The sequence below is a fragment of the Trachemys scripta genome, chromosome 11 (genome assembly GCF_013100865.1).
Source record: "Trachemys scripta elegans isolate TJP31775 chromosome 11, CAS_Tse_1.0, whole genome shotgun sequence".
Classification (NCBI taxonomy): domain Eukaryota; kingdom Metazoa; phylum Chordata; order Testudines; family Emydidae; genus Trachemys; species Trachemys scripta.
Window position 1 is genome coordinate 75,144,794 of NC_048308.1, and position 10,432 is coordinate 75,155,225.

The 10,432-nt window shown below is 58.6% G+C and overlaps 1 protein-coding gene and 1 non-coding gene across 2 annotated transcripts in view; one reads left to right on the forward strand and one right to left on the reverse strand.

Moving 5' to 3' along the window:
* The window catches only part of LOC117885020 (HLA class II histocompatibility antigen, DP beta 1 chain-like), a 25,060-nt gene that overhangs the window by 3,310 nt on the left and 11,318 nt on the right, over window positions 1-10,432 (forward strand). Inside the window, 1 exon segment of the mRNA XM_034786094.1 lies at window positions 5,647-5,725. Within this exon segment, the coding sequence (XP_034641985.1) occupies window positions 5,647-5,725 (79 nt within the window).
* On the reverse strand, window positions 1,660-1,848 carry LOC117885309. The gene has a single exon (XR_004647779.1). It is a non-coding gene; the product is annotated as a U2 spliceosomal RNA (small nuclear RNA).

Genomic DNA, 10,432 nt, shown 5'->3' on the forward strand with positions numbered 1-10,432 from the left:
GGGTGCAAAGACAGAACTACGGGCTCGGGGGAGAGGGGGCTGCGGATCGCTCCTTCTTCCTCAAACTTCTCTGAGTGCTTTTCTTTCTCTTCTTTCATACGGGTCGGCGTTGGGGCTGGTGACTGGAGCCGGGGATGTTGCTTTTTAAAGCCAGTGGCCCCCTCCCGCCGGAAAAGCAGCTGCCGCTACACAGCTTGGCGCTGGCTTCTGGCCTCCGACTTCGCTACGGCGCGGGGCATGGGGGGTGGGCAGGCAGGGAGAGCATTTTCCAGCCGAGGAGGAGCGGAGCGGGCAGGGCCACAACCTTATGGCGGGGGGAGCACCCCCAATTACCTGGCCTCAGGGTGAGCGCCGGGGGGACGGGCAGGCTCTTGGCTGGAAGCAGCAGCGGGGGGGGGCGGTCCGGGTCCTCAGGGGAAACTCGGGGATTGAGAGCTGGGCTGTGCCGGGCAGGGGCAGGTCTCTGGTGGCGGAGCGGGCGCTGGGGTGACGGAAGGGCCTTAAAAGAGGGGGGGGCCACCAGCGCCCGCCCCGCCCCCCCCCCCCCCCCGTCAGCTGTCGGGCGCCTGTGCCTTTGGCCAGAGGCTTTCTGGGCTGCAGCAGCGCCGCCTCGTGGCGAGTTGGGGGCAGCGCTCGGCCGGAGAAAGCCCGAGGGGCTCACGGACCCTGCGCTGCGCTGCCGGGGCGCCCCAGTCTGGGGGGAGGCAGGAGCTGCGGGAGAGGGAAGGAGCCTGGGAGTGAACCTGGCGGGGGGGTGGGGGGAGTACAGAACAGTTTCTTTGGGGGGGGGGGATTGTTAGGGAGTTGGGGGTCCTCCCCTGTCCCCATGTGGCCTGAAGTCCCCCCGCCCCCCATCAGCCTCTGGCCCAACAGGGGCGGGGCGCGCAGGCTACAACCTTCCGCCTGATCCTAGAAACGATCCCTAGTCTCTGGGGAAAACAGGTTCAGAGCCTGCTCCCTAAGCTAAAACAGCGACCATTTTCTCAAGGGGGGAGCAATGGACAGGTTTTTTCCCTGATGGGGACACTGATGAGAGAGCGACTGACCCCAAACCACACGCTTCTGGAAGCAGGGGCGGCTCTAGCTTTTTTGCTGCCTCAAGCACGGCAGACAGGCTGCCTTCGGCGGCGCGCCTGCGGGAGGTCCCCGGGCCCGCGGATTGGGCGGCGTGCCTGCGGGAGGTTCCCATTCCCACGGCTCCGGCGGTGTGCCTGCGGGAGGTCCCCGGCCCCGCGGATTCGACGGCATGCCTGCGGGAGGTCCCCGGTCCCACGGCTCCGGCGTACCCACTGCCGAATTGCCGCTGAATCCGCGGGACTGGCGGACCTCCCGCAGGCATGCCGCCGAAGGCAGCCTGACTGCCGCCCTCACAGGGACCGGCAGGGCACCCCCCGTGGCTTGTCACCCCCAGCACGTGCTTGGAGCGCTGGTGCCTGGAGCCGCTGTCTGGAAGTACACTAATGAGAGCAGTGTGGGCACCTGCTTGGAAAAGAATAACCAGCCATTTAAGTGACCTACAAACAGTCATAAAGTAGAAGGGAAAAAAAGCAGACCCCTACATTGAAAAACACATAGTAGGAGAACAATGCAGAGTCATGTTAAAAACAAGACAGTAACAACACTTTTTTCTCTTTTTTTAAGCCAGAATGTCTCCCCGAGAGGAGGTGCACCATTCCCGGAAATATGCAATAGCAGATTGCAGCGCGGAGTGGTTGGAGCAAGCTCCTATTCCTTCTCCCTGTTTAAAAAATCCATTTACTATAAAGCTCTCGGGTAGAGAACCTGTCAGATATTAAACTGATAGGAACAGATTTTAAAATGTTATTAAAGCTAATGTAAAAAAAATGTAGTACATAGGCTGAGAACAGCGTATCTGTACGTCTGGGTATCATGCTTAGATTATCCACAAATACAAAGTTTGCTTTTAAAACTCAGATGATCCACAGCGTACCTAATCACCAATAACCCAAATGTAGGTGAATGATGTAACAATACAGTTTGGAATCCGAATACTTGGGTACATTGCTCATGAAGAGTTCTGCAGAGAGTTGGTTGGGGAAAGCAAAATAGATCAATGAGTGGAGAGTGTCCCTCAGTAATTGGGAATTACAGTAGGGTTCTCCATTTAGAAAATACAGTTTCTCAGGGAAGTATTTTAGTTACTTTCCTTACTGTGAAAAGAACAGGAGTACTTGTGGCACCTTAGAGACTAACACATTTATTTGGGCATAAGCCAGGGGTAGGCAACCTATGGCACACGTGCCAAATGCGGCACACGAGCTGATTTTCAGTGGCACTCACACTGCCCAGGTCCTGGCCACCGGTCCCGGGGGCTCTGCATTTTAATTTAATTTTAAATTAAGCTTCTTAAACATTTTAAAAACCTTATTTACTTTACATACAACAATAGTTTAGTCATATATTATAAACTTATAGAAAGAGACCTTCTGAAAACGTTAACATGTATGACTGGCACGCGATACCTTAAATTAGAGTGAATAAATGAAGTCTCGGCACACCGCTTCTGAAAGGTTACCGACCCCTGGCATAAGCTTTCGTGGGCTACAGCCCACTTCATCACATGGAAGTGGAAAATACAGTAGGAAGATACATATATATACAGAGAACATGAAAAGATGGGAGTTGCCTTACCAATGTTTTTGAAATCTGCCATCCTGATTACCACTCCAAAAGTGATCTTCCCTCCTGCTGATAATAGCCCACTTGAATTGCTTTGTCTCGTTAAGAGTTGGTAAGGCAATCCCCATCTTTTCATGTTCTCTGTGTTTATATATATATCTCTTCCTACTGTATGTTCCACTCCATGCATCCGAAGAAGTGGGCTGTAGCCCACGAAAGCTTATGCTCAAATAAATGTGTTAGTCTCTGATGTGCTACAAGGACGCCTCGTTCTTTTTGCGGATACCGACTATCACGGCTCCCACGCGGAAACCTCTCCTTACTGTGCTTCTCATCAGCACTCCAGCTCATCCCGCCTGGTATTGCCGATGTGATGGGGGGCGGGGGGACTTCAGGCCACATGGGGACAGGGGAGGTCCCCCAACTCCCTAACAATCCCCCCCCCGAAAGAAACTGTTCTGTACTCCCCCCACCCACCAACCTGCCAGGTTCACTCCCAGACTCCTTCCCTCTCCCACAGCTCCTGCCTCCCCCCAGACTGGGGCGCCCCGGCAGCGCAGCGCAGTGTCCGTGAGGCCCCACCACGAGGTGGCGCTGCTGCAGCCAAGAAAGCCTCTGGCCAAAGGCACAGGCGCCTGAGAGCTGACAGGGAGAGGAGGGGGCGGGGGGCGGGCGCTGGTGGCCCCCCCTCTTTTAAGGCCCTTCCGTCACCCCAGCACCCGCTCCGCCACCAGAGACCTGCCCTGCCCGGCCCAGCTCTCAACCCCTGAGCTTCCCCTGAGGCCCCGGCCCGCCCCCCCTGCTGCTGCTTCCAGCCAAGCGCCTGCCCGTCCCCCCAGCGCTCACCCTGAGACCAGATAATGGGGGGTCCTCCCCCCCTTGCCATAAGGCCGCCCTGCTCTGTAGCCCCGCCCTCTCCTCCTCGGCTGGAAAGCGCCGTCCCTGCCGGCCCACCCCCCAGGCTCCGCGCCGCATTCGGAGGCCAGAAGCCAGCGCCAAGGAGTGTAGGGGCAGCTGCTGCTCCGGCGGGAGGGGGCCCCTCGCTTTAAAAACCAACAGCCCCTGGGACCGGTCACCAGCCCCAACGCTGACGTAGGAATGACAGCCAAGCCGTAAGATACAACCGAATTTGCTCCAACCCCTCAGACAGAGACAAACACCTACAAGATCTTTATCAAGCATTCGTAAAACTACAATACCCACCTGGGGAAGTGAGGAAACAGATTGACAGAGCAAGACGGGTACCCAGAAATCACCTCCTACAGGACAGGCCCAACAAGGACAATAACAGAACACCACTGGCCATCACGTACAGCCCCCAGCTAAAACCTCTCCAGCGCATTATCCACGACCTACAACCTATCCTGGAAAATGATCCCTCACTCTCACAGACCTTGGGAGACAGGCCAGTCCTCGCTTACAGACAACCCCCCAACCTGAAGCAAATACTCACCAGCAACTACACACCACACCACAGAAACACCAACCCAGGAACCTATCCCTGTAGCAAACCTCGTTGCCTACTCTGTCCCCATATCTACTCTGGCAACAGCATCAGAGGACCCAACCACATCAGCCACACCATCAGGGGCTCATTCACCTGCACATCCACTAATGTCATATATGCCATCATGTGCCAGCAATGCCCCTCTGCCATGTACATTGGCCAAACCGGACAGTCCCTCCGCAAAAGAATAAATGGACACAAATCGGACATCAGGAATGGTAACATACACAAGCCAGTAAGTGAACACTTCAGTCTCCCTGGTCATTCTATCACAGATTTAAAAGTCACTATCATTGAACAAAAAAACTTCAGAAACAGACTTCAAAGAGAAACAGCAGAACTAAAATTCATTTGCAAATTCAACACCATTAATCTGGGCTTGAATAGGGACTGGGAGTGGCTGGCTCACTACAGAAGCAGCTTTTCCTCTCCTGGAATTGACACCTCCTCATCTATTATTGGGAGTGGACTACATCCACCCTGATTGAATTGGCCTTGTCAACACTGGTTCGCCACTTGTGAAGTAACTCCCTGCTCTCCATGTGTCTGTATATAATGCCTGCATCTGTAGCTTTCACTCTATGCATCCGAAGAAGTGAGGTTTTTACTCACGAAAGCTTATGCCCAAATAAATCTGTTAGTCTTTAAGGTGCCACCAGACTCCTTGTTGTTTTTGTAGATACAGACTAACACGGCTACCCCCTGATACTATGAATGACACCCAGCCGAGTAATAAAAAGGCAACCCCCTCAGCGAGAAAGTCTCCCCGGAGCGAGTTGTTCTGTTTTTGCACCCGCGAGCCAGGGGAGAGCGCGAACGCAGTCCCCCACNTTCCCGGACAGGGGCAGCACCTTCGTTCCCGGGACTGTCCACTGGGCAGCGCCCTTGCACCATCCGCTGGGGCTCCCCTCTGCCCAGGGGTCTGTGCCCCTCACCTGCACGGTGGCTCTCGAGGGGCCGAGTGGATCAGGCAGAGACAGCAGCAAAAGGGTTAAATTAACCTAACCCGCCTGGCGTCTCCCCTGCTTCCCTTCACATCCTGCCCTGTCCCTGCCTGACCCTGGGCCAGCTGGGCTACTGGGACCCTGCGTCCCCTCGCCTCCCCACTACACTCGGGGAAGGGGGCACCTGAGCCCAGCTCTCCCTGGTGATGCTGCCCAGCCCCGATGCTGCCTGGCCCCTTGCCTAGAGGTGCCCCCCCGGGAGATGGGCAGAGTCCCAGGGGCTGGTGCTTGTAGCTGTGCAGAGAAGTTCTCTGGGTGAGTCTCCCTGTCCCCTTCCCTTTGGAGCAGCCCTGGGGGCTGGGGCTCTGCTAGTGACACTGACAGTGCTGAGAACCCACCTGGCTCATTGCACGGAGCCCCCCCGGTGAGCAGAGATCCCCACACTGGGGCAGCCTCTTCCAAGGAAGGCTGTAAGAATTGGAGTGGAACCTGTTCTCTGAGTCCCACTCCCGTCTCTCACCCCTTTTCCAGCTCGCTCTCTCCCGTCCCTTCCAGTTCAGCCCAAGGTGAAAGTTTCCCCCACGAAATCGGGGTCCGAGCCCCACTCCCACCTGCTGGTTTGCTCGGTGACGGGGTTTTACCCCTCGGGGATCGAGATCAAGTGGCTGAAGAACGGGCAGGAGCAGACGGCCGGGGTGGTGTCCACGGAGCTGCTCCAGAACGGAGACTGGACCTTCCAGATCCTGATGATGCTGGAGATGAGCCCCCGGCGCGGGGACGTCTACACCTGCCAGGTGGAGCACATCAGCCTGCGGGACCCCCTCGCCGTGCACTGGGGTAAGAGCCTCTGAGTGTGGAGCCTTCAGAGTGTGGCCCTGGCCCCCCGTCTGTCTATATCTGCCCCCCCATGGTGACCTCCAGATACCCGTCCTCATCCCCCTGCCCTTCCAGCAGGTTTAAAACAAATACAAGGAAGTTCTTCTTCATGCAGTGTACAGTCAACTTGTGGAACTCCTTACCTGAGGAGGTTGTGAAGGCTAGGACTATAACAGCGTTTAAAAGAGAACTGGATAAATTCATGGTGGTTAAGTCCATTAATGGCTATTAGCCAGGATGGGTAAGGAATGGTGTCCCTAGCCTCTGTCTGTCAGAGGGTGGAGAGAGATCACTTGATCATTGCCTATTAGGTTCACTCCCTCTGGGGCACCTGGCATTGGCCACTGTCGGTAGACAGGATACTGGGCTAGATGGACCTTTGGTCTGACCCAGTACGGTCTTTCTTATGTTATGTTCTTATGTTCCTGTTCCAGACCCCTTTGTTACCCAGGGCTCCCTTGGCTGCGAGCTGCACCCCAATGGCACCTCGAGGGGATTCTATGATGCCGCGGTGAACGGCGAGGACTTCATCAGCTTCGACGTGGACACAGGCAAATGGGTCGCTCGGCACAGGGATAAGCTGGGGAGCTACGTCCAGGATCTTGTCAACCGGGATAAGAGCATAAGTTAGAAGGTAAGTGGATAAAGGATAAGATAAAGGATGAGAAAAACAATTTAAGAAAAGAAGCACTTGTCAAAGGACAATTCAGCATGCCTTTTCCCCTGAAAAAGATCCCGTGTGCTTCTGATAAGCAAAACATCCCACCCAGGTGGACTCGCTGCAGGGAGCTCACGGCGTGAAGCAGGGTGCTGACGGCTACAAGGTTTGGTTCCAGGAGGTGGTGAAGTCACGTCACTTGCCCTAGTCAGAGAGAGAGACCTGAAGGGGCCCTCCCAGGGACATTACCCTCCTAGGGGTGCTAGCTCCGATTGGCTGTGTCACGGAGTGTGGGGGGACACCAGGCCCTGCACCCCCGGCTTCCTGCGATTCACCATGACTCTCAGCCAGCCAGTAAAGCAGAAGGTTTATTTAGAAGACAGGAACACAGTCCAAGACAGGTCTTGCAGGCACAGACAACAGGACCCCCCACAATTAGGTACATCTTGGGGTCCCAGGGCCCCACAGCCCCCTTGGGAGGTCAGAGCCCCGTCTGCCTCCCAGCCATTCCACCAGCCAGCTCTGAAACTGTCTCCCCTTTGTTCAGTTTCCCGGGCAAAGGTGTCACCTGGCCTCTAACCCCTTCCTGGGTTCTCATGTTACATGCTCAGGTATTCTCCTTCGGGCAGTCTCCCATCCCCCAATGCAGACTATCCAGCCACACACCCCTGTCAGCATTCACAGACCACAGTAAGAACAGTCCCAGTTCGTCACAGGCTGTTTGGGGGATAGAGTGGGAATTGTCTGTAATATTTTGTATGAATACTGTGTGTACCTCAGTTGCCCCTATATGCTGCATTGTTCGCTAGGTGGGGGGAAATGGCTGTTTACTCTTTGCAGAGGCCCAACGGCCCAGAGCGTGTCGACTTCCTGCCTCTCAGCCAGGGAGCTGCGCCCCATTCCCCTGGCCAAGAACACGGACTGAGGAGGGGCCAGGTGGGGGGTGAGTTCACCTGGGAACTAGAGACAAAGAGGGGGACAGGGGACAAAGAGGCCCAGAGTGGGAGCCAAGGGCTTGGCTGGGGCTGGGAGACCCCCCAAAGGAACTCTGTTGTACCCCATTTCTCTGGGCTGGCCTGAGGGCTTCCTAGGCCGTGTGCCAATCATCTCATAAACCTGCCCGCATTGACTGGCTGCCTGAGTCCCTGCCCACGCTGGGGGGGCATTGCCCCCTTTGGGGTACACGTCTCTCGGAGGTGCCCAGCCCAGGGGGACTCGCTGAAGGAAGCTCACAGTGTGGGGCAGGGGTGCTAATGGCTCCAAGGTTTGACCCAAGGAGGCCGGGGGACCCGGGGGGAGGAGGGCGGGGGGTGTCTGACACTCCAAACGAGTCCTCCCAGACCCTTGTCCAAGGCTGGGCCAATGCACCACACCTGGGGAGCTGTCACAGAGGGGTCCAGAGAGGAGATAACCCAGGAGCTCAGGGGCTGGCGTCTGAGCCGGGATCCCAGGGGTCAATTCCCGGCTCTGCTAGCGACTCCATGTGTGACCCTGGGCCAGTCATTAAATTCTCTGGGCCTCCCTCCCCAGCTGGGCCATGGGGACAATGGCCCGGCCCTGCCCCACGGGGGGCGGGGGCGGGAGGGTGAATGCAGCAGAGAGGGGGAGGGGCTCAGAGACTGGGGGGCCTGAAAAGCTCCTTAGGGAGATTGATGGTGGGAGCAGCTGGGAGGCCGAGCTGTGCCTGACCCACAGAGACTGAGCCCCCGCTCTGGTGGGGTCCCAGGGGGTCAGGGCTCAGGCCCATGGGAAGGGGGAGCTCAGATCTTTTCCCTGAGACGCCAGCCCTGAACCTTTCACTGGGACTACATTTACAGAGACAAAGCCGAGTGATCCCCCCACCCCCGGCCTATCTCTCCCCCAGTAGCGAGGGGTTTGGGGCAGGCGGCCAAGCAGATGGAGCAGGGCAGGCACTTTGCTGTGCCCTGTTATGGGGCGGCTGGCCCTGGGCTGGCCCCGCTCTCCAGCGTCATCCCAGCTGCTCTGGGGGCTCAATGGGGCCATGGCAGGCGCCGGGTGAGTCCTGCAGCCCCACCCCAGACCTTACGAGGGAGAAGTCTGGAACCGAGCCCTGCTGGGGCCGGCTCTGCCTGGTGACTGGTGATGCTGCCCAGACCCGGTGCTGACTGGCCGTTGGGCTGGGGGTGCCCAGCCCCAGAGCGATGGGCGTAGTCCCGGGGCTGGTGCTCGGAGCTGCCAACTCCACATGGCAGGAAGTCGCCAGAGACCCCCTGAAAAGTCACTAGATGGTGCTATTTAAGCATTCAAAACGGCATCAAAAAGTCACTAAACAAAACGTGCACAGGATTCAGCCGAGACTTAGCGGCGTGTCTCTGCCCGGGCCCGAGGACACCCTGCTGCGGAGCACGACAGCCGCCGTGATGCTGGGCAGGCCCTGCAAAGGGTTCAGTCCCGTGCGCCGGTTCCCCGCGGTGAATCTCCTGCAGAAGCAAAGGTCCCTGTGCGCTCACTGCTCTGGACGTTTGCTACCAGGCCAGCAGTCACTGGAGCTGTCTAGACACGCGCAGCTCCCATCTGATCCCTTCCCTCCCTCCCAACCTCCTTCCTCCCCAGACAACTGCACCCCGGGCAGACAAACTGCGCGCACCGGCCTGCCGACGGAGAGAATCTCTCCTCCTGTCTCAGAGCGGCCGGTCGCCGTGGTGTTTGCCCGAGTCNTCATTCCAGAGTCTACCAGGACGTTAGACCAGGGGAGTCCAGGGCCTGAGGGGGCGGCACCGGCCCCGGCGTGGGGATCGGCCCCTCTCCTGGGGACATGGCACTCAGGACCGGGTCTGTGCCCGGCTCCAGAGCTGAGGGCGCCGAGGGCAGGACTGGATCGGGGCCCTGGGAGATCGGGGTGGGGGGTGGGATTCTTCTCCCTCTGGGTCGTTCAGGGGACGTTGGACACTTGGGGACACTGTGGGATCGCTGGGATCCAGGATCCGCAGGGAGCCGGCGCTGGCCTGTGCCGTTCAATAAACCCTTCAGGGAGGGGCTGCCCAGCGGGCCCCCGGGGCTGTAGGAGCCAGGCCTGGGTGCAGGGGTCAGGCCCAGCTACATACACAAAGGCGATGGGCGCGGGTGGGGGACCCAGGAGGGCCCTGGCAGGGCGTCCAGGCGGAGCTGGGTGCCCAGGAAGCAAGCGGGTTCCCCGTGGGACATAGGCCCAGCTACCCCCATGGAGCCCTGACAACACTACGGCCCGCGGGGTACCGGGGAAGCCGCCCCAAGTCGCTGGCTGGGCTGAGAGCTCCTGGGGGCAGGGCCCCTCCTGTAGCCCGAGACAGCTGGCCCAGGTCAGCTCCAGGTGTGTAGGTGCAGTGGAGACACCCTGCCGGACCAGATCACGGTGTGTCTGCCACGGGGAGCCCAGGCCCGATTTCCGCAGCCCACCTGACCACACACCCTGGTGCTGTGATTCCCGCCCAGAGCCAGGCACCTCCCTTAGTCTTCAGGTAGGTGAGGAGTCCGGGCGCCAGGGAGATCACCCCAGCACGAAGCCCCCGACCCCGGCAGCATCGGGGTCCTGGCAGAGTCAGGCTGCGCCGCTGTGAAAACAGGAGCTTGGGGAGTTCGGGCTCAGCCCAGCCTCCCGTTCCCCTTCTCATGTCCTGGCTCTCTGCCCCAGGGGTGCGGGGGGGGGGCTCTGACCCAGGCCCATCCCCCGAGGGGTGCCCCTGCGGGCTCAGGGGCTGCCCCACACCCAGAGACTCTTACCCCAGTGCACGGCGAGGGGGCCCCGCAGGCTGATGTGCTCCACCTGGCAGGTGTAGATGTCCCCACGCCGGGGGCTCATCTCCAGCA